Source organism: Scylla paramamosain, chromosome 7 (assembly GCF_035594125.1).
Source record: "Scylla paramamosain isolate STU-SP2022 chromosome 7, ASM3559412v1, whole genome shotgun sequence".
NCBI lineage: Eukaryota > Metazoa > Arthropoda > Malacostraca > Decapoda > Portunidae > Scylla > Scylla paramamosain.
The window spans coordinates 26,253,116-26,278,115 of NC_087157.1; the positions used below are offsets into that span (position 1 = coordinate 26,253,116).

At 45.3% G+C, this 25,000-nt stretch overlaps 1 protein-coding gene across 2 annotated transcripts in view; it reads left to right on the forward strand.

Moving 5' to 3' along the window:
* The window catches only part of LOC135102265 (disintegrin and metalloproteinase domain-containing protein 11-like), a 345,267-nt gene that overhangs the window by 159,404 nt on the left and 160,863 nt on the right, over positions 1-25,000 (forward strand). For both annotated transcript variants that reach the window (XM_064007210.1, XM_064007209.1), the window contains exons 5-6: positions 5,583-5,659; positions 8,148-8,217. In XM_064007210.1, the coding sequence (XP_063863280.1) occupies positions 5,583-5,659; positions 8,148-8,217 (147 nt within the window). The remainder of the gene's footprint in view (positions 1-5,582; positions 5,660-8,147; positions 8,218-25,000) is intronic.

The following is a 25,000-nucleotide window of genomic DNA, read 5'->3' on the forward strand; positions in this document are numbered from 1 at the left end:
CTCCTTCACTTACTCCATCACCTTATTCCTTGCCTTTCTTCTTTATCTCCTTCCTTCATTTATTCCGTTATACACTCGCATTCTATATCTTCCTTTTCACGTATTCTATCACCTCTACATCTTTCATATTCCTTTTTTATCGATTATTTCTATCACTTCCTCACCCTCCACTTAACTTCCTTTACTGAATCCATCACATCCCCATCGCTTCCATCCTTTTCTCCACCCATTTCTTAGCCTCTTTCACCTCTTCACTCTCCAACTCCCTTCCTTCACTCATTCCCTCACCTCCCCACCCTCCGCCTCCCCTGCGTCAGTCCACTCTATTGCCTCCAGACTTCCCACCTTCCCTCCTTCACTCACTCCATCACCTCCAAACACTTGACCGAACTTCCTTCACTCATTCTATTACCTCCGAAACTTTTACCTTCCTTCCTTCACTCATTTCATCTATATCACCTTTTTTTTTTTTTTTTTTTTTTTTCTCTCTCACCCCATTCCATCACCTTACTGTTCACCTTCCTTACTCCACTCATTTTATTACCTCCAAATTTTCCACTTTACTTTCTTCATTCATTTCATCCACCTTTTCTCCAGCCATTTCGTCACCTCCCCACCCTCTACCTTCATTTCTTTCCCTCATTCTATCTTTTTTTTTCTATGCCCATTCCTCCTTCTCTTCACCTTCCACCTTTCTTTCTTCACGCATTTTATTGTTTGCACCTTTTTTCTAATCTTTTCTAATCATTCCTTCACCTCCCCGCCATCCGCCTCCCCTGCTCTACTCATTACCGGTACTGGCTGGCACACCTGCGGAGCCAAAACGAGCAGGTAAAATGGCCGTCACTCACACCTCAAGTTGCGCCACAGTACCCTCGCCATGCAAGCCCCCGACGCATTGACGCGGCCCACTCACGCCTTTTATTGTGTCACGCTTTAATCACATCATGACTGAAGTGAAAGTGAGTTATGAAGTGCCGACTGACATGCTAGAGGGGACAAAGTAATGCAATTTTTTTTTTTAATGTATGCGCATGCACGTTGTGTGTGTGTGTGTGTGTGTGTGTGTGTGTGTGTGTGTGTGTGTGTGTGTGTGTGTGTACATGTGTTGTTATTTATTCATTTTTGTTTCTTGGCGTGTGCAGCATATTCATACATATTTCGTGGGCATGACGCAGGGCAAGGTGGTCTAGGGCAGGTGAGGTGAGGTGAGGCAAGCCAAGTGTCAGCAGGCAACAGAAGCAACACAAGTAGTACCACCACCACCACTAGCACCACCACCACCTCCTCCTCCTCCTCCTCCTCCTCCTCCTCCTCCTCCTCCTCCTCCTCCTCCTCCTCCTCCTCCTCCTCCTCCTCCTCCTCCTCCTCCTCCAGCACCAGCCTTCCCTTCACCTACACTCTATTAAAATATACGTAAAAGTCAGGCCGGAGTGGCAGAGCACCTTTAATATGAACCTGCAGAGGCGGAGGCCCAGGCGTGGTGGTGGTGGTGGTGGTTGTGATGGCAGTGGTGATGGTGGTGAAGATTATGGTGGCCGCTGCCTGAGGGTAGGTGCAGTAGGGAAAATGTCCGACTCTAGTGTAAGGGAGGTAATGGTTGTGATGTGTGGTGATGAGGGTGTCAGAGGGAGCGGTGCTGGTGGTGGCAACGCGCTGAGGAAGGTGCTTGGTGCTCTGGCCGGGATGGTCGTGGTGGTGGTGGTGGTAGTGGTCGTTATATTGCCCTCTCCAGTGAGCGTCTTGATGACCCTGTGGCGGCGCTGCGGTGGCTGTGTCGTGTGCTGCGAGGGTATGACGAGTAGCGAGTAGGAAAAGTGAGTCATACAGTTTTGTTTGGCATTTGGCGGGTTAGCGATGCAGGGAAGAGTCATGTAATGGATGGTGTCTGGGTGGGCGAGGAGGCAGCCACAGGGAGCACAGGGCAGGCCGGGCTGAGAGTGGTGGTGGTCCGGGGAGAGGCAGGCAGGCGGACACAGAGACTGACAGGCAATGGAAGGGAGGCAGTCCTTGTTGCCGTCCTTGTTGTGTGCCCATCATCCCTGCCTCCCAACACGTCCTTCCTCAGTAATCAGTCGTGAATGTCTTTCCAATTCTTTCACTTCCCCTTCCTCCTCCTTCTCCTCCTCCTCTTCCTCCTCCTGACTCACATTTTTTTTTTTTTTTTTAAGTTTCAGGTCTTTCATTGGTTTAAATTGTGTGGGTTTGTTCAGTGATGTTAAATATGCACCGTTTGGGTTTCAATACTTACTTGCGCTATATGACCACGTTGTTGTGGCCGAATTAAAATCTCGTGTAGAACCTGGTGTAGACTTTTAATAATCCACGAATTACGTCAACTATCTTACTTTTTTTTCTTCTTCTTCTTTTTCTTTCACGGCTCACATCTTAATTTCATTTTGGTGCTTGACGTCAGAGGCCTCGCGGCGGAAGACGAGACTTAGCCACGGTGCGCCAAGTGTGTCGCATCATCGGGGTGATGGGGAGTGAGGTGCAGTCTTAAAATTTAAGTCCCATGCCGTGGTTTGCTGTTAGTTTTGGAAAGTTTCTTCTTTTCTAGTTTGCCTTTTGTTTAAGATGGAGGAGGACTTCAATAAATCTGGCAGCAAAAAATTGGCCAGCAAAGGTTGAACAAAACTACGTGGCAAGAGCTTCATTCTTTCAGATCACTGTTGCCAGCGTTATGCCCTCTGTGTCAGTGCTGAATACCCTCCACAGGATAATGAATGAGGAAAGATCGGTAACATACCATGAAAAAAAATAGGGGAAGCTGCAAGAAGCCATCAGGCCTACACGTGACAGTCCCTGTTCGTAATACAAATCCCAAGAGATGCAGAACTCAGTGCAGCCATTATGTCTTGTGCTGGCATTCCTCGCGCTTGTCGTCCTTCTTTTGTTTGTATTCCCACGCTCCCATTTAACCGTGCAATAACTTAGAGACCAACATTCAGACAATGCACGCGCTTCGTCCTTCTCTCTATCACTCACTTATGCTTTTTATCTAACGTAATAATTCACAGACTTTCTTTTCGTTTTCTTTTTTCTTTTTTCGTGGGGGAAAGGGCTAAGGATCTTTTTTTCTCTCATTCTCTTTTTTCCCGATGGAGGATTAGAATAATTGCCTGATGCATCTTCTTTTCACAGCCTTAGGTGGAAGGATCTGCATTTTATCGATGCAGTCACGATATATAGCCTTTCTTTCCTTCCTTACTTGCGGCGGATGAAAGCGGCAAATACGTCAAATTTTAGAGTTAAATTGGTATCTTATATATTTCATGGTAAGGGGTTTCCTATTATGCTGGAGGGTCATATTTTCGTCCTTCTGGCGTCCTATATTGGCTCGTCGATCATGTAGTCAAGGCCTCCCTGCGTCACCGCCTCCTCACCTCCTCTGGTCTTCCTTCGCCTCGGAAAATATAGGTCGCATTTTTAAGTTCACGTTATTTTATCGTTAATAGCTGAGGAGGGACTTTTCAGCCTCAAGGTGCGATGCGAGTGTTAGCGGTGTCACGGCGCGAGGGTTGTTGCTTTGTGATGACTGGATGATATTAACGAGAATCTTGGCGGGCAGAGGCACCACATTGTAGCTTGTGGTTCAGATGTAGTACTGTGTTTCGTGAGAAGTAGTCTAGTTCTGCACAAAGCGAGTTTATAAGTTATTTGATTTGCTTTTACTATTTGTATCGTATGAGGTGAGGCTGAAGTGGTTTAGGCAAAGGAGGAATGAAAAGTACAAGATAGGAGATTAGTCGATAGGATGAAGAGGGAAGGACTTAGCAGAAGGTGTATGGATGTACTAGAGGAAGACTTGCAGGTGATGGGTGTAATTCTGGCATTCCCTGTCTGCTTCTGTATTTCCTCCTACCTTTGACTGGAACTGTTGCAAGAGGAAAGTTTCAAGATATCTATCAAATTTTGGATGATCTTTTTTTTTTTACCTGTATATTACCCTATACGGACTGACGCTTTCAGTGAGCCTATTTTAGATAACTTTTTGTTGCCCTAGACCAGTGCCCCTCTTACATAAAAAAAAAAAACAGAAGACGCAGAAGCAGAAGACAGAACAAGAGAAACGTGTGATTTGGTGTGGCGATCCCTAACTGAAGCAGCTCAAATAACGTGTATTGTACGAGTAGCACGTAGTAGCAGTAGTATGAGTAGCAGCGACGAACTGTTTATTCCTGGTCTTGTACTTTTCAGTTTCATAAAGAGGCAATACAAAAACGGTATATGAAACGACAACAAGAGAAAGAGAAGTAGATGATCCGCTGTTGCTATCCGTAACAAAAGGAACCCCAAGAACCTGTGTAGTACGAGTGTGTATGGGTAGCAGTGACGTACAGTATATTCGTAATGTACTTCTCATTTTCATAAAGAGGCAATGCAGTAGCGGTAGATGAAACGATTGCAAGAGTAAGAGATTCCTTATAGAAGCAACCCAAAACACCTGTACAATACGAGTGTGTATGGGTAGCAGCGACGTACAGTGTAGTACCTTTCAATTTCATATACAGGCAATATAAAAGCTGTAGATAAAAAGATAGACTGCAATGCATAATGCAATACAATATAATACAATACAATACAATACAATGCTACAATACAACAGTGACAGTTTGCGTAGAGGCTGCAGCTCCAGGGGAGTGCGTGGCGGCCTGTGCGGGAACGCGGAGGCTTTGCTTGATTAACTTTATAGGTAAACCTCGACCTCCGCGACCCGCCAGTCACAGGAGGCGGCGGGCGAGGAGGAAGCCGGGGATTATTCATCAAATTAATCCGCACAGGCTATTGCAAATACCTCGGTGGAATGCTTTGGACGATAACATTTCACAGCCTTCCGCGAGCCTGGCAGCAACACACACACACACACACACACACACACACACACACACACACACACACACACACACACACACACACACACACACACACACACACACACACACAACGGGCATGCCACTCAGCTAGGTAGATGGGTAGATAAATAGGTGGATAGATAGATAAATAGATGCTTATTGATTCTCTTGTCTTATCTACTTCTCAGCAAGGTAAAAGACTATCTCTTCTACCTGCTTTTGCTTTTCAATCAGACTTTCTTGTTACGACTGGACAATGCCCATCTATTAATCATTTCAATTTTTTTTTTTCTATTTTAACCTTTAAATATGCAGCTTCACGTGATTTCGCTGTTCCGGCGCCAAAAATGACAGTCAGTGAGCTAGTTTTGTAGAGTGACTTTTCTTCTACTTCTTTTCTTCCATCTTTCCTTCCGTCCATTTAGTCCTTCCTTCTTTCCTTCCATTCCTTCCTTCCTTCCTTCCTTCCTTCCTTCCTTCCTTCCTTCCTTCCTTCCTTCCTTTCCCTTTCCTTCTCATTCCCAGCAGTGTCAAACAGGACCGAGTCTCCTTTGCCTTCCACTGCTTTGGTTTGTGTTGTCATGTGCGTCATTGTATTGTTTGGGTGTTTGAAGGGCCTGGAGTAACTAACATATTCAGATGTCCGGTTTGCAGAGATATGTACCGGGCAGTGTTCGACAAAATAATGCGCCATGCACTAACACGACTACTTTCTTTCTTCCGCAGAGTAACCATATCCGCCGCACCTCCTACAGAATAAAAGCCTTCAGCCACGTCTTCACGGTCGACCTTGAGCTCAACACGTAAGTAAAAATGTTCCTAAATGTTGGTAAATGTAAGTGAACATAAGTAAAAGTTTCTGAATGTTGGTGTCGCCTTAATATAAACAGTGAAACAAAGAAACTCCCCACTGTCACTAAACTGAAGATATTGTTTTTCTTTTCAAATTTTACTGTAAAAAAAAAAAAAAAGAGGAATCTGCATAGAGTAGTGACGTTCTTGAGATGTGCCAATGAAGGAACACCAGTAAAGGGATACTAGTGAGGGAGTGCCAGTGAATGGGTGCCAATGAAAAGGGTGTGAGTGAAAGAGTGCCAGCGATGAAGTGAAGTGCAGATAAAGAGGAAGCAGTGAAGCGTTGGATGGCAGTGAAGAGGTGTCACTGGAAATGGTGCAAGTCAAAAGGATATCACTGGAAGGGGGTACTACTGAAGAGGTGCCAGTGAGAGGAGCCTGGGAACTTCATTGAAATGTGTCGGCGTGCACCTAACCTACCATTGAGTGCAACACCCGACAAAAAAAAAAAAAAAAAAAAAAAAAAAAATAATCACCTTTTTTTGTTTAGTGACAGGTGCAATAAACACTTTTTACGAGGTGGCCAGACTGAGGTGTTAAGGAAAGTGTTATTAACCTCACCCAGTTTTCATTCTTTCCTCCTTAAACACAGACCGACCTCTTTGTCATGGCATCGTCCTACAACACCTCAGTCATGCCACAACATTGCCTTGGTGGTGTGTATGACTGGTGTTAACAGTGAATTGCATTGATGAGAGAGCGCAGTGTGTTGATGGTAGTGGTGGTGGTGGTGGCAGAGGTGATGGTGTGAGTGGTGTTGCATTGTGTTGCGTTGTGTTATATGTGTTGAGAGTGTTGCCAACGAGACTTGTATTAGTGCAGCGTATGTGATGGTGTGTTGGTGGTGCGTGGAGTGTGTTGGCAATGCGTGGTGTGTGTTGGCAGTGCGTGGTGTGTGTCTTGGTGGTGCGTGGTGTGTCTTGGTGGTGCGTGGAGTGTGTTGGTGGTGCGTGGAGTGTGTTGGTGGTGCGTGGAGTGTGTTGGTGGTACGTGGAGTGTGTTGGTGGTGCGTGGAGTGTGTTGGTGGTGCGTGGAGTGTGTTGACGGCGCTTGGAGTGTGTTTGCGTGGAGTGTGTTTGCGTGGTGTGTGTTTGCGTAGAGTGTGTTGGCGTGGAGTGTGTTTGCGTGGAGTGTGTTTGCGTGGAGTGTGTTGGCGTGGAGTGTGTTGGCTGCGCTTGGAGTGTGTTGGCGTGGAGTGTGTTGGCTGCAGTTGGAGTGTGTTTGCGTGGAGTGTGTTGGCATGGAGTGTGTTGGCGGCGCGAGGAGTTCCGTCCACTGCATCTCTCCAAAATCGTCAGAAAACCCTTGAAAGAAATTGTTTGACATTTTTAGTTCATTATTTTATTTTTGGCCGAGCGGGAAGCACTCAGGAGGGAAGGGCCGAGGTGAGAGAGGGGGATGGCGCCCCCACTCCTCACCCCTTACCCCTCCGAAAACTCTTACCACTGCTGCTGGTCAATGGCCGACACTTGAACAGAAACTCTCTTTATTATTTTTTCCTTGTCACCTGCCACATTTTGTACAGCAGCACCGTCCTCTATTCACAACTATATCATTTTTGTGGATTCCTTATATTTTCTGTCATGTCCCCTCGCCCTTAGCTGAGTCATAACAGATAATTCAAATAGATTAAATTAATTTTCGTGTGTGTGCTCGTCCTGCAAGCCTCGAGTAACACGCCGCCGCTCTGCAATGGACGAAGTAATGGTCTGAATGTAGTTGTCACGCACGCCGCCAGGTGACACTAGGGTCCAGTATTGTTGAACGTTTTAGCGTTTTATCTCATCTGTTTTTTAAGAGACTGTAATAGAAATTGTTGGGGTTTTCAAGGATGTTTTCATGATTCTAATGATGGCTTAACAAGGATTCTGCATTCAGTAGGAAAGACACCCATGTGAGCTTCATTAATTCTCTCTGCAGCCTCTGAGAAATAATCCTGATGAAAGAACTAGAAAATATGTTTAATACGAGCCAAGTACAGCTCAGCCGCTCTGTTGTGGTCGCCACGTCAAGTTGGCACGAGATGGAACTACAGAATCTGTAGTTTTAAACTTGAGGCTGATTCTCTTCTTGAAGTCGAAAGTTTCCCACAGAAACTGAAGTAAATTATCATGAGAATAATGAGCATGGTGATGAAGGTACAAGACTGCTAAAGAAATGTATGTTTGGCATTAGTGCTTCTTAAACACTCGGCTTGGTAAAATGTGATCTTTATTTTCTCATCCCTTCACCTTCTTTTACCCTCCCGCTCTCTTGTCTATTTGCTCTCCTCGAAAATCTTCAAGAACAACAAGTCCCTCTGTGCACAAACTCCATTTTCTTCTCGTTTTTTACCTGGCTGGACTTGTTCCCTGCTGGCTGGTGGGAGGCTCGTTAGGTGAGGCGCGGGATTTAGTGCGTGGGTCAATGTTTAGTAACCCTTGGTCTTGTTTACAGGCAACTGCTTTCCCCCAACCTGGTCGCCCACCACCGCATGAGGGATCGCTCCAGCAACATTGACCACAACGTAAGTACCCAACATCTCTTTTTCCTCCTCCTCATCCGCATCATCTTTCTTGCCCTCATCCTCATCTTGCTCATCCTCATCATACTCTTCCTCCTCCTCCTGTAATAACGTAAGTACCCAACATACCTTCCTTCTGCTCCTCTTCATTATCTTCATCCTTCTCCTCATCCTCATCCTCCTTCTCTTCTTCCTCATCGTCATCATACTCTTTTTTCTACTGTAGTTTGTTAGGTTTACTACTTCGTTAGTATGAATTCTACGTGTTTCTGTATTTTTTTTTTTTTTTTTTTTTTTTTTTTTTTTTTTTTTTTTTTTTGTGTGTGTGTGGTCTACAGATCACAAAGTTAGATTTCAGTGCTACGTAAAATTTTCACAAAGATTGTCACACCTTTTGTCAAGACTATAATAATGTTGCCCATGATAAAATCCTCCACACGTAACTTAACCTAATTTATCATGGGAATTATTGAGGTGGAAATCTTAAGGGTGGAATATTCTTGCGTTAAATTTACCATAAGAACTGAATATACACGCTACTCAACACCTTATTTGGAACGAGATGTCTGCTGGAGGTATCAACAAAATGGCTGCTAGATATTAAACTCCATTTTCATAGTAATAGTTAACCAGTTTCACTCTTATTTAATCTTTCCGTAGTTGAATCGCTCTATGGAAAAATAATAATGAAAGTTGTGGCAGGTTGTCTGTTCGTTGTACATTTTTACGGGTACTTTTGATGCGCTGATTTACACGTCAGCTTCTGTATCGGAGGTCACGTCAGGCCCCAGTGTGCAGGTGTTCCGTTCAGCCCCCACTACCTAACTTACAAACACCAATATGGAAGACACTTGAGGATGTAATGCATTTATAAGGAAAAACAACGTAAATTTGAGGACCGAAATAAAGAAGAAAAAATGTGAAAGTAGAAATTTATAAAGAAAAAGAAACTTCTACCACATTACTACCACTGAGTTAAGCCAAATGTGGAGTAGTCCGACTTCTATCTGTCGGGAAAGTGACATTCTCGGGGGAAAGAAGCAAATAGTGAAGTGCACGACTGAAATGTTAGGGAAGGAAAATGGACGAGAGGAAGGAATACGTAGTAAAATACAGAAAGACGGAAGGAAAAGGAGGAAAAAGACGAGTATGGTGCAAAGATGAGGAAACAAAGTAATAAAAAGAAACACTATCGAAAACTGGAAGAAAAGAAAGAGGACGAGGATGTGAAGAGGAAGAAACAAGAAGTGAAATACTGGAGGACTGGAGCACTGCAAATTGGAGAAGGACAAGGACCAGGAGAAGGAAAAGGAGGAGTGGCCAGTTCCTAATAACCACCTTCTTTTATTTTTTATTTAACACCTTTCCACTATTACCGCTAAATGATACGCTAACATGTGGTCAGTGCCGTGGCTCATCCAAGGGAGTGTCAGTCAGGTGAGTGTCACTCACCGCACGTGATGGTGCGGTGAGTGAAGGCACCAAAAAAAATTAATAAGGCAATTAGTAAAAGGAAGCTAAAATTTTTGTGCTATTTCTATCACTTATTATTTATTACTTATTATTACTGCTGCTGCTGCGTCTACTACTACTACTACTACTACTACTACTACGTGTCACACTTTTGTCATGACTTCCTAGATATAAGAAAAAATGAATCAGTTTCACATAATTTTACGAAACAAATCTCGTAGATACTGAAGAATAATAAATAATAGAAATACATAATTAAATCTCTCTCTCTCTCTCTCTCTCTCTCTCTCTCTCTCTCTCTCTCTCTCTCTCTCTCTCTCTCTCTCTCTCTCTCTCTCTCTCTCTCTCTCTCTCTCTCTCTCTCTCTCTCTCTCTCTCTCTCTCTCTCTCTCTCTCTCTCTCTCCCCCATAACTAACACAGACAATGCGAACTTCAGAGAAAACGAAAAGACGACAATAAAACACACGAGGAACCAAGACCCACGGACACACTCAAGTCCCACGAGCAGGAATTGACATCACACGTGGGACACAATAGCCAAATACATTCACACTTGCCAAGGAGTGTCACTGCTTCAGGAGATTTGTTGTAAAAAGAAATGGGGAAAGATTAGACGAAACTATAACATTTTCTTCGAAAAATTGTTAAAAGGGATTTACGACAATTTTGAGGCGACAAGGATTTGAACTTGACTGGAGTGGAGAGAGAGGAAAGGAGAGGAAAGAAGAGAAGAGGAGAGGAGAGGAGAGAGAGAGGAGAGGAGAGGAGAGGAGAGGAGAGGAGGAGAGGAGAGGAGAGGAGGAGGAGAGGAGAGGAGAGAGAGAAGAGAGAGGAGAGAGAGAGAGAGAGAGAGAGAGAGAGAGAGAGAGAGAGAGAGAGAGAGAGAGAGAGAGAGAGAGAGAGAGAGAGATCGTAAAGGAAAAAAAATATTTCGTATGAGAATTATAAGGAGAAATAAGGCTTGCTCAGGGTTTTTTTTTTTTTTTTTTTTTACCATTGGTGATGCAGAATCCATGTTAAAAGGAATGGAGATCAAGAGCCAGATAGTATGGGAATACTTGCTTAACCCTTCCACTGCTAGTCAGTCTTTCCCATTATCATCTACAGCTTTATAACTTATTTTTATACTGCTGTCTCTTAAATACGTACTTCTGCAGATTAGCACTGATGAAATTAACCTCATATTCTTTTTTTTTTCCTTCATGTCTACCCAAACAGTTAATTACTGTGATCATAGTGTTAACAAAAAGGACGTGAAATGCAGTGAAAAGCAAGTGAGTGAATAGCAGTGGAAGGGTTTAAAAGGAAGGGGAGTCGCAGGGGTGGTCGCCGCCACCTCCCACAAGCTGGTGCGGCGCGACGAGCGAGATTAGATGGAGAGACTCATTCCCCGAGTGATGTTTGTATAATGTCAGCTCCGCCCTTGCAGTCCCGGCTGGCATAAATCTTGCTCCCTCGTCACCCAGATGCAGTCCCCCTTCGACACGTAATGCTCGTCGCGTCCAGGCGTGGGTTACCTGCCATTCTTAACCCGATTGAACCACGTGAATCTTGGGCAGGTGCGTGGACGATAAACATTTTTTTTTTTTTTTTTTCCATTACTACTGCTTCCCTGGCTGAGGATTACTTACGTCTGAATGGTCGTTGTGGAACTCTATCAAGCCTTTGTTTGCCTCCCCATCACAAGTGGCGGCTTCCATGGGCCACCCGCACCGGCTTTTCAGCTTAACCTGAATTGAGTTTGACAAGTGTGTGCCAGCATAAACGCTTCTCCGGGCCGAGTGGGACGCTCAAGCTGGCCTTCATATTTACCGGAATGCAGCCTTTTGGACTTCTTTTCGTGAATATTCCAGTATTTTGACATCGCTCTGTTATGTACCTCTATTCTCATGGCAGTCTGAGGCTCTACCTGTGTTTTAAGTGCCTGTGTGTTAAGTAATATGGAAAACTGAGGATAATCGCTGAGAGAGAGAGAGAGAGAGAGAGAGAGAGAGAGAGAGAGAGAGAGAGAGAGAGAGAGATGAGAGAGAGAGAGATTGTGTGGTCGCTTTTATTTTTTTCATCCTTTTCTTCCTTTCCATTAGAATTTACACTCTTTTTTTTAATTTAATTTTATTTTCCATATGAACCCAGTCAGCTTCGTTTTCTTTGGTGTGTGTGTGTGTGTGTGTGTGTGTGTGTGTGTGTGTGTGTGTGTGTGTGTGTGTGTGTGTGTGTGTCTGTGTATCTCCTTCGCTGGGTGCATCAAGGCGGATCATGAATAACACATCCACACTCACGCTGAGGACAGGCTGCCGCGTGTCTGGCTTGAGCCGCCCCTCATCCCATCCCTCACCCCTGCACCTCCATCCCACCCTTCATCCCGCCCTACATCCCGCCCCTCACCCCGCAACTCACCCCATCCGTCATCCAACCCCTCATCCCATCCCTCACCCCCGCCCCTCATCCCACCCTTCATCCCGCACCTCACCCCGCACCTCACCCCATACCTCATCCAGCCCCCTCATCCCATCCCTCAACCACCCTTCACCCCGCCCCTCATCCCGCCCCGCGCCGCCCTCGCTGACTCGCCCTGCCAATCCCAGAATCAGGTCACGACGCCTAATTGTCACCTGCCCGCCCTTTAAGTCGAAAATCATTTATTTTTTCCCCTGAATACTAATGAAGAACAACGGTTTTAGAGAAATATTAAAAAAAAAAAAAGTCCTGATTTTTACAACGGAAAACTTTTCAACGTGTTTCGTGATTTTTTTTTTTTTTTTCCTTTTTTACCCGAATACCTGAAAGAAATATCTCTCTTTTTTTCACTTACATTTTCCCATAAGCATTTACGGAGGAGTCAGTGACGGTAAATGTGAGTGGTAATAGTGCCGCGTTGGCGGTTCATGGACGTGAACCCTGGACACATTATTTTGGCATCATTCAAACTGTCTAAAGATGACCTCTGGATTGAACCCCGGGCCGCCTTGACTTCTACCTCACCCTGCACGTTCCAAGGCTGGCTCAGGCTCACGAGGGGCCGTGCAGCCTCCCCCAGGACGTCCCCAGCCGCCGCTAAGAGCCCGGCCCTTCTTGCTGTACACGATCCCTGCGAGAGGCGTGTTATTTTGGGCCACAGATCCAATTCACGTCATTTTCTATCGAGTGGTTTTGTCAGGACAGCTGAGTCTGCACCTCGCCGCCCTCACTGCCTGACCTATATTCTCCTCCGCCGCCGCTCCATTATTATTTTTCTTTCTTGTAACGGTGGCTGTTTTAGTCCCTCGATAGCGATTCCTGTCAGGTGTGTGTGTGTGTGTGTGTGTGTGTGTGTGTGTGTGTGTGTGTGTGTGTGTGTTTTAACGTTTTTTCCTCTCTCTCTCTCTCTCTCCTCTCTCTCTCCTCTCTCTCTCTCTCTCTCTCTCTCTCTCTCTCTCTCTCTCTCTCTCTCTCTCTCTCTCTCTCTCTCTCTCTCTCTCTCTCTCTCTCTCCTCTCTCTCTCTCTCTCAAAAAAGGAAAAATAGATCATCGTTCATGAAAAACAGACTTCATTCATCGCATTGCTTTTCCGCCTCCTCCTCCTCCTCCTCCTCCTCCTCCTCCTCCTCCTCCTCCTCCTCCTCCTCCTCCTCCTCCTCCTCTCCTCCTCCATGCACCTCAAATACTATGTACTTTAATCTCGTAATCTGGAAGAAAAAAAAACGGCGACACTTTTAGATCACCTCGAACATTCCAATCCACGTAGTCTACATGTGCTTAAAAATCGATGATTTCCCGTCAACCTAGTCTACTTTATACACAAACCTTCCTTACGCTCTATTACTCAGGTGTTGGGATCTCTGAGAAGTTCAAAAACAATTAGAAATCATTTTAAACCCAATTCCCTCCGTGGCTTTATGGAGACATAGCAGTGGCCAAGACAGCACAAGACTCCCGATGTCCGTAGCAAACGTTCGCACCGAGAGCGTGTTCTTTCCCAGCGTGAAATATATCGGAAAGTGGAGGAGGTGATGAGGACTGTAGAGGGTCGCTGCTCCCTCCTGCTGCTGCTGCTGCTGCCGGGGAGAGGAATGAGGGCAGCGCTTCAAAGAGGTTACCAGAAGAGCAGCCGCCCCTCGTGCTCTTTGAAGAGAAGAAGCAGCAAAGAGTAGAAAAACGCACGCTTAGGGCAGGGAACTAAGAGCAAGACGAATGGTTGGTAAAGGCATGAATATGAAGTGGCAAAGAGAGAGTGACAGAGAAAGATTTGCTCCTCTGTGGTTAAAAGAGAGGAGAGGCCGGGGGACGGGAAGGGAGGAAAGGAAAGAAAAAAGCACAGCATATGGATTGAATAATAGGTGGACTAAGCCTAAAGAATATTATCATTGGTGGTCTCGAGTGGAGGAGTGTTGACAGGGACCTTCCCTATCCGGGCCCTCTTCCTCCAGTCCCTCCAAGAGACGGTGCATAGATCCACTTCCTCACTTGACTCAGCCCTCAGCATACCCAAGCCCACACAGACCAGAGCCCATTCCTAAACGCGCAATACGCCCTGCCTGCCCGCCTTCCTGCACGTCTGTCTGCCCGTCTCTTTGCCTGTGTGCCTGCCCTCATGCGCGCCCCTGGCCAGGCCGCGCTGACTGCCCCACTCACCTAGTCGCGCGTAAATGCCTATCAGCCATGTCCTTCGTTCCCTTTGATCCGCGTCACTTCCATTACTTTTGATAGCATAGCGCACTAATGATCTTTCACACACATACACACACACACACACACACACACACACACACACACACACACACACCTCTGTATATTTCACCAGAGACACATATCAACATACGTGCGCAGAATTACCGCGTTTCACAGCACCAGGAAGAGCAGACGAGCGGAAAGAGAACATGGCCGTGCTTGGGAGGGGACGTTCCCTTCACGTCCTTACCAACATTCACGTGCAAGCCACAGAATCAAGGACATCAGGGGCAGCAGGGGCGAGGACGAGTGGATCTGTGGCTTGATGCTCCCTGGCGTTACTGTGTGAGTGTGTGTGTGTGTGGACTCTGTGTTTACCGAGTCCAGTGGCTGTCTGTGGTGTTTGGCTGTGTCCCCCACCCACTCCCGATCCCCCAGTGGCCCGGGTGCTGGTCCCTGCCTGTTATTGCTGGTTGGTGCGAGACAGCCTGATCTGATTAGCCTTTGTGCCCGGTTATTGGGGGAGGAAAAGTAATCTGGGAGGGAGCGATTAATAGTACTCACGGCAAATTAAGGCAGCCTGTTATAGTAAGTAGGCGGGCCCGGGCGGCGATAGCAGGGGGGCCTTTAATAGGACACGCTAAGGGGGCTTCGGGGAATTGCCTTTGTAAAATACACGTTGGGTAATCAGGTTTTTATGCACCGCTGGAAGAAAATTGTCCGAGTTTAGATCCAAGATGGCGAGGGAAACTCCTCGTCACTGTTAATTTTTTTTTTTTTTTTTTTGTGCATTTCATTTTCTTTATTTTTCTTGATGTAGGAAATATCAAGGCAAGTCTTTTGTGGGGATATGAGGTGGTGGAGGAGGAGGAGGAAGTGGAAGGGGCGCTCATTTCCAGGCGAGGCTCCTCCTTGTTTGCCGGGCCTGGGGGGAGGGAGGAAGAGGGAGGAGGAGGGCGGGGGATGGGAGAGGGAGAGGAAGTGGTCGGGGGAGAGCTCCTGTGTTTACCTCTGCTCGCAAGATGGATCTGGTTGTGTTCCCATGAAAGGAGGACCCGAGCAGCGCCTCGTTCACTGGCCAGCCCCTCCCTCGCGCCCTCTTATTCTCCTTTCTCTGTCTCGAGTACTGCCGATGCTCCTTTCCTGCCGACACTCCTGCTTCTCCCGGGAAACCACCTCCTCCTTTTCCTTCTCTTTTTCCTGCCCCCTCCTCCTCCCCCTCCCCCTCCTCCTCCTCCTCCTATGGTTATTTCTGGTGTTTTCAGTATTGAAACATGTACCAAAAATCTTATCATTGTTTATTCTTTCTTTAATAACTCGGGCAGTATTTTCAGCTGGAAGGATAGAGTAAAAGAGTATAATATGTGTGTCTACGATGGTACTTCTTGCTACTTTAGCTAAGAATCACCTCTAGCTGCTCATCTACTACAATCACATCTTTTGTTTATTCTGACTAACATTTTTATGGCGACGTGAAGTTTAGTGATAGTTATTTATGATTGTTTTTTTTTTTTTTTCTCGTGTTTTAGGGACTGGTAGTTTCATTAGCTTTTTTTTTTTTTTGTAATTTTGCTTCCTATGCCGTTCTTACACAAACGAAAAAGAAATGAAAGGAATACAAGAAAGGCAGACACAAGACGGACACAATTGGAGAAGACCTATTGAAAACAGTAACCCCAAGTAGGGAGAAAGCTGAGAAAATTAGTGAATGGGTCAGTAAGAAGTGAATGGGTCAATAATACAAAACTGATCCAGTGACATACTCTCGTTACATCACGTGCAGCTCTCACCACCGACACGTGACACCTAGGATGCTGATTACCAGGTATTTTGCTTCACACTTTCACCGCTATTGGACACGTCTATCTCTTATCACTAACCACTCTGAGAAATTCCTTTACTTTCTACAGCCATCATGATACTGCCAAGAAATCGTAAAATCTGTTCTTTTTAACTCCCTTCATTTCTCTTATAAGTAAATGTAGAGCTTCGGTAGTATTGTGAATTGTTGCATGACGCAGCGAAAGGGTTGATTAGTGTGTTCCCCTTATGTTAAGTAAGGTAGAGATTTATTTATTTATTTTTTTCTTTATTGCTCAGTTGCTTTACTCTTGTGTTTCGGTGATTCAGAATTTAGGTAATAATGTATAGGTGTGTGTGTGTGTGTGTGTGTGTGTGTGTGTGTGTGTGTGTGTGTGTGTGTGTGTGTGTGTGTGTGTGTGTGTGTGTGACTCGCATTTTTCAGTCATTTATAAAAGATAGTTCAGTATTTATAACTAAGCCACATCCTCTCTCTCTCTCTCTCTCTCTCTCTCTCTCTCTCTCTCTCTCTCTCTCTCTCTCTCTCTCTCTCTCTCTCTCTCTCTCTCTCTCTCTCTCTCTCTCTCTCTCTCTCTCTCTCTCGATCAATAGCCTTTCTCAATTTTTCCGGCAACTTGGGTATCTGCAGATTCTCTCTCTCTCTCTCTCTCTCTCTCTCTCTCTCTCTCTCTCTCTCTCTCTCTCTCTCTCTCTCTCTCTCTCTCTCTCTCTCTCTCTCTCTCTCACATTTTTGTTGCAAGATAGACCAAGTTCTTCTCTTCACTATTAAACAGAACTACTGGTGATAGCGTTTCTCTCTCTCTCTCTCTCTCTCTCTCTCTCTCTCTCTCTCTCTCTCTCTCTCTCTCTCTCTCTCTCTCTCTCTCTCTCTCTCTCTCTCTCTCTCTCTCTCTCTCTCTCTCTCTCTCTCGCTCGCTTAGTTCCCCTCTCCTTCTCCCTTCCTCCCCCACACATCTTTTTTCCTCTCCACGTGTTTTCTCTCAACTCCTCCCTTTTTTTTATTTGTTTCTGTCTGTGTGTAGTCTCTCTCTCTCTCTCTCTCTCTCTCTCTCTCTCTCTCTCTCTCTCTCTCTCTCTCTCTCTCTCTCTCTCTCTCTCTCTCTCTCTCTCTCTCTTTGCGTCTTTCCATCTTTGTTGCCATAGTTTCCTTCCAGTGTCCTGTTCTTTGTGGGGGGAGGAGGATTCGTCTTCTTCTTCTTCTTCTTCTTCTTCTTCTTCTTCTTCTTCTTCTTCTTCTTCTTCTTCTTCTTCTTCTTCTTCTTCTTCTTCTTCTTCTTCTTCTTCTTCTTCTTCTTCTTCTTCTTCTTCTTCTTCTTCTTCTTCTTCTTCTTCTTCTTCTTCTTCTTCTTCTTCTTCTTCTTCTTCTTCTTCTTCGGCGTCGTCGTCGTTGTGGACGTTGTCGTCGTCGTCTTCGTCGTCATCGTCTTTTCTTTCTTTCTTTCTTTCTTTCTTTCTTTCTTTCTTTCTTTCTTTCTTTCTCTCTCTCTCTCTCTCTCTCTCTCTCTCTCTCTCTCTCTCTCTCTCTCTCTCTCTCTCTCTCTCTCTCTCTCTCTCTCTCTCTCTCTTCCTTTCCTTCTCTTTTCTTTTTTTCCTTCCTTCTTACGTAAGTGTTTCCATTTCTCATATCCTTCGCATTTTTTCATGTATATTTTGACAGCTCACAAAATAAGTATACTTTCTTACTTACACGTTTATGCATATGTATTTTTTTTTATCAGCAACAGGTGTTATATATCACTGAATGATCGAGGTATTTAACATTTCCAGCTTCGTTCAGTGGTTTGGTCAGTCTGAAACACTTGTGGACGCATCTCGACCACTTTCAAAAGCCTCAAGTTGAAGTTACTCTGTTTTTTTTAAGATGCCTTACCTTTCAAGTGACAGATTGACAAGATTTCAACATTATTAACAGGAAACCACTCTTGAGAAATCGGCTAATCATCTCTGTGGCATTTGAAAATATTCGTGGTGAGAGAGCAAAGCGTTTCTGAATACAGGGTTTTCTCTCTTAGTGGCCAGCATGCGAGCCTTTGATGAGCGCCAGGCAGGCACCCGCACCGCCACTCTCTCGCCAGGCTGGCCACGGCACTGGCCAGGCCATATCCCTGCCTCACACTGCACCGCAGCTGTTTTGTGTGTGTGAGAACGTACAATAGAAGAGAGAGAGAGAGAGAGAGAGAGAGAGAGAGAGAGAGAGAGAGAGAGAGAGAGAGAGTGTGTACGTGTGTGTGTTAGGAACATTGATGTGTGTCCGTTTTTATAACAAAGCTGTATAACATAATGATATTTCTGCCCACTTTGTGTTCATACATACTCTCCTGTATTGGAAAAATATTTGACGAGAATGTTCACAATCTCATTTTTTCTTTTAGAAAAGAATTTCTGGTCCGGTCGTAACTGGCAGAATTTTCCTGATGTGTTAAAGACTTTATGGCCTCCTGCCACTGAGACCAATTTAGACCTGGGCCCTAAATGCGCTCCAGCTCATGCCTTGGCTTCTTCTCGTTCCTGACCAGCGAAGAACACAAGGACTGGACCCGGCCACACTTTACTCCGCCCCCTTGAGGAGGAGGCAGCCTGGAGATAGCAGTGGTGGGGCAGTAATACCCGGGCAGGGCACTGGCTGGGAGGACAGAGCGACTGGCTGGAGGAAGAAGAGAAGGAAGGGTAGGCTGAAGAAATCAGAGAGGCAAGGGCAGTCTGAAGGAAGGAGAGAGGCAAGGGGAAGTGGAGAAGCAAGGACTGAAGGGTGGAAGGAGGGAGAGACTGAAGGATAGATAGACAGAGGTGCAGGAGGTGCATGAGGAATATCACCGCGCTTTGCAGCTTTAGGATTGAGACCATCAAGTTTATATCTATCCAGCATTCCTTATTACGTGCCGGCAGGAGTGTTTGCACCTGCGTCTCACAGTTCACACATTGTTGTGAAATGCTCGCATTTCTGTATACTAGACTCCACTCGCCTTATTTTCTGTCTGGACTCAAGAATTGTTTTTACTTTCCTGGTGCGGAGCGAGTCCTTCCTGAAAGATGTCACAAGTCAGGAAGGCTGGAAGGCTCCCTCCGGTGCTGCTGTCCTGGGATGGCTGAGGAGCTTCGGCGAAAGTAAAGAGACTCACTCTCGACTCCTTTTGTTTACTGTTATTGCTGTCATTATCACACCTTCCCTTGTCCCCCTTAACTACTGCTGCTGCTTCCTGCGACACGACGCTAATGCTGCTGCTACTGCTGCTGCTGTTGTCTCCTGCTGTTGCTGTTGTCGCAGTCGGTGATGCCGCTTCTTCGTGGATCTCCACTGTTCTCCAGATTTACACCGAGGAGTCGTAAAGGCGCCTCGCATCAGTAGTGTTCTGGGTTTATATGATAGCGTCAAGTGTTACGCCTCAGCGGATGGTCCCCCAAAGTGTGCTTTCCCCGGCCCAGGAGGCGCAGAGATGAGGACAGCTGCGGCCCTGTCTTTGCCCTCCGTCAAGCTCCCCGCAAGGCTCAGTGTTGCTTATGAGGAGGCAAGAGTAATGCAGTAATGAAAGATTCCAGGCCCTTAATGACCGAGTCCGCTGTTGTGTTCCCGTTGCAGACACTTCGTTTAGGGTGATGGGGCAAGGCACGCGCCTGGTCTGTCCTAGGAGGAGGTCAGCTCACCCCGCACCTTCATTACAATAAGTTTAGCTCCGTGCTTAAGCCTCCAGACAGTAGCAGCTCAGACTGGCTTATTACGCCTAAGCTTGGGAATTTAGGTGAGGTTCAAGTGAGAAGCATGTTCATCCCTCCACCACCACCACTACCACCACCACCACCAAACATGGCTTCTGAAACTCGCCCTACGTGTCAGGTTTCTAATACAGCAACTCGCAATCCTCATGGCAAAGACCTCCTTATCCTAAAGAGCACCTCAAAAGCTTACCAGTGTGCAGTAAGCGAGTGTAGTGGAAATGCAACTCAGCGTGTAATGCCCTGCTTCATTTACTTAACTAATTGTGCGAGTATTATCATTGCCCTGTATTGTGTTGGTTATTGATGCTTCTTTCTATCAGTATTGTGCAAATATTTATATTGGGATTGTTTTAAAGGTTAGGAACGTGGATAGAAATGTGTGTGTGTGTGTGTGTGTGTGTGTGTGTGTGTGTGTTGAGGTGAGAGAGAGAGAGAGAGAGAGAGAGAGAGAGAGAGAGAGAGAGAGAGAGAGAGAGAGAGAGAGAGAGAGACGTGTACTCAGGAGCTGAAGGCAAAGTCATACTCGAGCCTCGTCAAAATTTTGTAGCCATTTCCCTGTCAAGCCTCGGCGCGGTATTTTGGAGTTTGTGTGGCTACTAAAGAGAGGTTATGGGTACTGTGATGAGAGAGAGAGAGAGAGAGAGAGAGAGAGAGAGAGAGAGAGAGAGAGAGAGAGAGAGAGAGAGAGTATCGTAGGTCTGCCCAGGTGTCTCAAAAAATACACATACTGCGCGTAATGGTGAAATTAGAACATGTAGTTTGGTTGTATAGGAAATTTATAAAGAGAACTAGATTTGAGTCTGATCAGTTTTTTACTTTTTAATATGTGACGAAAGGAAAAGAATATCAACTTCATTTATTTATTTATTATTTCTCTAACTAATCCCTTCTCTGTTAGGTCATTCATTCCCATATTGTTCTTTTTTTCTATTACAGTCTCTCAAAATAAATACATTGGAACAGAAAAGATAAAATATACTTCCTTTTCTTTCTTTTTTCTCGTGTCGTAGCAAATATTCCTTACAGTGGTCTTAATGTTTTGAAAGGGCAAATCTCAATGTATCGAAAGGGTAACAAAGGCAGGTAAAAAAGCAATGAACTGATAAAAAGAAAAATAATAATAGAAACACAAGGCCCAATAAGATCTTTAAGAAATACATGTTACAGCTGCTTCGATACTAATGAAAAACTGGAACACAAAGTAATTCCACCTTACAACTTCTACCAGAAAACAAAACACGTAATCAAAAGTGGAAAATCCCAAATATATTCTACAAAACACGTCATTAAGCTCTCTCTCTCTCTCTCTCTCTCTCTCTCTCTCTCTCTCTCTCTCTCTCTCTCTCTCTCTCTCTCTCTCTCTCTCTCTCTCTCTCTCTCTCTCTCTCTCTCTCTCTCTCTCTCTCTCCCCCCCACAATTTTTACTCTGTCCCTCCGTTTAATTGTATAACACCTTTTTATTTATTTGTTTTTCCTTTCTGAACTTTCCTCTCCTTCGAATGATAAAAAATAATGAATGAGAGAAATACAACAAAAATTTTCCACCTCCATCTACGAGTACCTACTCCTCTTTTCCATTCGTAGAGAAAACGTCTCCTTCCCATCCCCGGAGTTCTCCTTTCTCGCAAATTTGGTGCAAAAGATCTCCTCTCCAGCGGCTAAGGGTCTCCTGCCGCAGTAAATATCTCGCCGCCCCCGTAAATCTTCATTCGGTTCACGTAAACTGATTCGTCGTTACCGTAAATCTGTCTTTTGTCCTACTGCTTCTCTCCTTCTCTCTCTCTCTCTCTCTCCCTCTCTCCCTCTCCTTCTCTAACCCTCCCTCTCACTCTCTCTTAAATGTGAACGCCCAGAAAATCAGCAGGAGCCTCGCAGGAAAATCTGTGACACGGCACTTCAGTCTGGGCGTCCCTGGGGAGACCCACCTGTCTACTCCCTGGCTAAAGCTACGCCGCGCCGCTCCCAGGTAGAGGCGCGGGGGGAGAGGGAGAGAGACGGAGAGGGAGATTGGGCAGGAAAGGGATTGAGGCAAAAGGAACGGAAGAGGAGTACGGAGACGATTAGGGTGGAGAAGAGAGAGGCGGGAAAGGAAAGAGGAAAACAGAGAGAGAGAGAGAGAGAGAGAGAGAGAGAGAGAGAGAGAGACTACAGATTGACCGGGGAAGGAAGGAAGGAAAGATGGAAAAAAAGTAAAAAGGAGAAAAAAAGAAAAGCGACCGTGGTGATGGTGGTGGTGGTGGTGGTGGTGGTGGTGATGGTGATGGTGTTGGTACAGAGAGGAGGAGAGGGTCTAGGCAGGAAAGTAAATAAAGGAAGGAAAAGGAAAGAGAGAGAGAGAGAGAGAGAGAGAGAGAGAGAGAGAGAGAGAGAGAGAGAGAGAGAGAGAGAGAGAGAGAGAGGGGGGGAGAAAGAGAAGGAGTGTGTGTGTGTGTGTGTGTGTGTGTGTGTGTGTGTGTGTGTGTGTGTAAGTGAGTGTGAGCACGCGAGATGGAAGAGGATTTTTTGGACCTTATAAATTATGCAACAGGATTACGGGAATCAAACAGCGTGGAAAAATGTGTCACTCTAAGGTAACAAGAGGCTTAGGCTGGAAACAGACGGGGCGGCGAGGAGGAGGCGTGACCCTTCCTGTAGCGAACACTTCCACTCCTGCAGGTGAGAATGTAGTAGAAGCACCTGTCAATGGCCCGTGTTCAGAAACCCTTTGCTCTCTCATTCACCATTACTGTTTTCAAGGGCCACAGACATGATTAACCGGGTTCTCAAGATTGTTTCTCCTTCGATAATGTAGAAGTCTTGTTAATCTGTCGCTTGAATAGTAAAAATACCCTTGAAGACTCGTGTAAGTTTAACTAGCAGAGTGTTTTGACTGTAGTGGAAGTGCGGTGCATGTAGAAGTCCTGAGGGAATTATGAAAGATTGAAAAAAAAAAAGAAGAAATAAAGATAGAATAAGAATACCATATACCTTGCTCTCTCTCTCTCTCTCTCTCTCTCTCTCTCTCTCTCTCTCTCTCTCTCTCTCTCTCTCTCTCTCTCTCTCTCTCTCTCTCTCTCTCTCTCTCTCTCTCTCTCTCTCTCTCTCTCTCTCTCTCTCTCTCTCGCGTGACCGCCATCCATCACTCCCCGCCACACAGCCTCAGAGTCACGCAGCCCACCCATCACATCTCTACTCGCCACCTTTGTACCAAGAAGCGTTCCTCTATTGTTTCACTCTTCACAATTGTTTCTCTTCCTCAGCACACACCCTCACCCTCACCCTCACCCGCCTCCCCGTCCCTTCCTGCGCTCTATCTTCCTCTCTCTCCGTTTCGCCTCTCTCTCGCTCTCTCTTCACTGTCCACCTCCCTCGCTCACTGTGTCTCTCTCTGATTAGAAAACTTTTTGGCGGTGCCGGGCTGACACTGGTGGGGGTCCATATATTTACGTCTTGCCAACTCATTCATTACCAACTTGTGGGGGAAGACTCTACTCCGTGTTGCTCCGCCTCTTCTTCCTTCCCTCCCTCCCTTCCTCTCTCCCTCCCTTCGGTTTCTGATTTTTGAGGTTCTAATTTTGGGCAGCGGTTCTGATTGTTTTCTTCTTCCGTGTGGTTGGGTTTTTTTTTTTTTTCTTCTTCTTCTTCTTCTTGTGGTGTTTACTTTTTCGTTCGTTTATTTTGGTTCATATTTATTTTTCGAAGGTTTTAGAGTTTTTCTCTGTCTGGTTCTTCCGTTGTTTCTTTTCGTTCGGTCACTCGTTTGTTTGTTTGTTTGTTTGTTTGTTTGTTTGTTTGTTTGTTTGTTTTACACATTTTTTTCAGGTAGACATTTTGTACTTTTCTCCTTTCATACTTTTTTGTCCTTTATTTTTTTTCTATCTATTTTGTAATCAGTGCAGTTTTCTATTTTTCTGTAATTCCTTAGCTACCTTTCTTTTATGTGTGCTGTCTGCTAGAAAACACACACACACACACACACACACACACACACACACACACACACACACACACACACACACACACACACACACACACACACACACACACAGTGATGAAGTAAGTCTAAATTTCCTCCAGGCTTGCATGTTCATCTTGTGAAGTAAATCTCATCACGTATGCAAGGCAGGGTGGTGGTGGTGGTGGTGGTGGTGGTGGTGGTGGTGCACAATACAGGGAATGGAAGATGGAAGTACTGAGATAGTTGCGTCAAGATGAAGCTACAGGTGAAGCTTGGCATACAGGTGATTCTTTTGTTCTGCTTACTTGCATTGCACACACACAGTAGTAGTAGTAGTAGTAGTAGTAGTAGTAGTAGTAGTAGTAGTAGTAGTAGTAGTAGTCTACAGTTTATTGACAAAAACACAAGTAATACGGAAAATTGCATCTCGTTTTTGTCCAACTCATGTAAAGAAAACAATAACATCTTGTTGAAGGGTAATGACTAAAATCAAATTAAGCATTAGAACGTCATGAAACTATATATTTTTTTTAAATCCACACAAAAATATATTAATATCATTGAAAACTATAATCAAAGAATATAAAATAACTAAAAATACAATACACACACACACACACACACACACACACACACACACACACACACACACACACACACACACACACACACACACACACACACACACACACACACACACACACACACACACACACACACACACATAGCACGCTGTCACCAACCACTGATATTACAACCTACTCCTCTACCTTCCTCTCCCTCAGCCTTCTCCTTCCCCTCTCCTACCCGTCCCTTCCCTTCCCACCTCAAACCTTACTCTTCACCCTTTGCTTCTCCTTCCTCATCCTTCCCCCATGGAAGTGAACCAAGCAAGTAATGATAGTTTGGGCAGCATGTTACACCTCACATCAGATTCGAGGCAGACTTCTGTTCAGGGGACGGAAGAAAAGATTGGGGGAATGCTGCCCGGAGAGAGAGAGAGAGAGAGAGAGAGAGAGAGAGAGAGAGAGAGAGAGAGAGAGAGAGAGAGAGAGAGAGAGAGGGAAAAGGAAGTTTGAGAATTAGACTGATGCATTGAAGGATGGAAGGAAGAGTAGGAGTAACAGAATCATTCGAAGACCAATTAAGAAAAGGAGGAACGAATTAATTAGAGGAAAAGAGAAAGGGCGTGA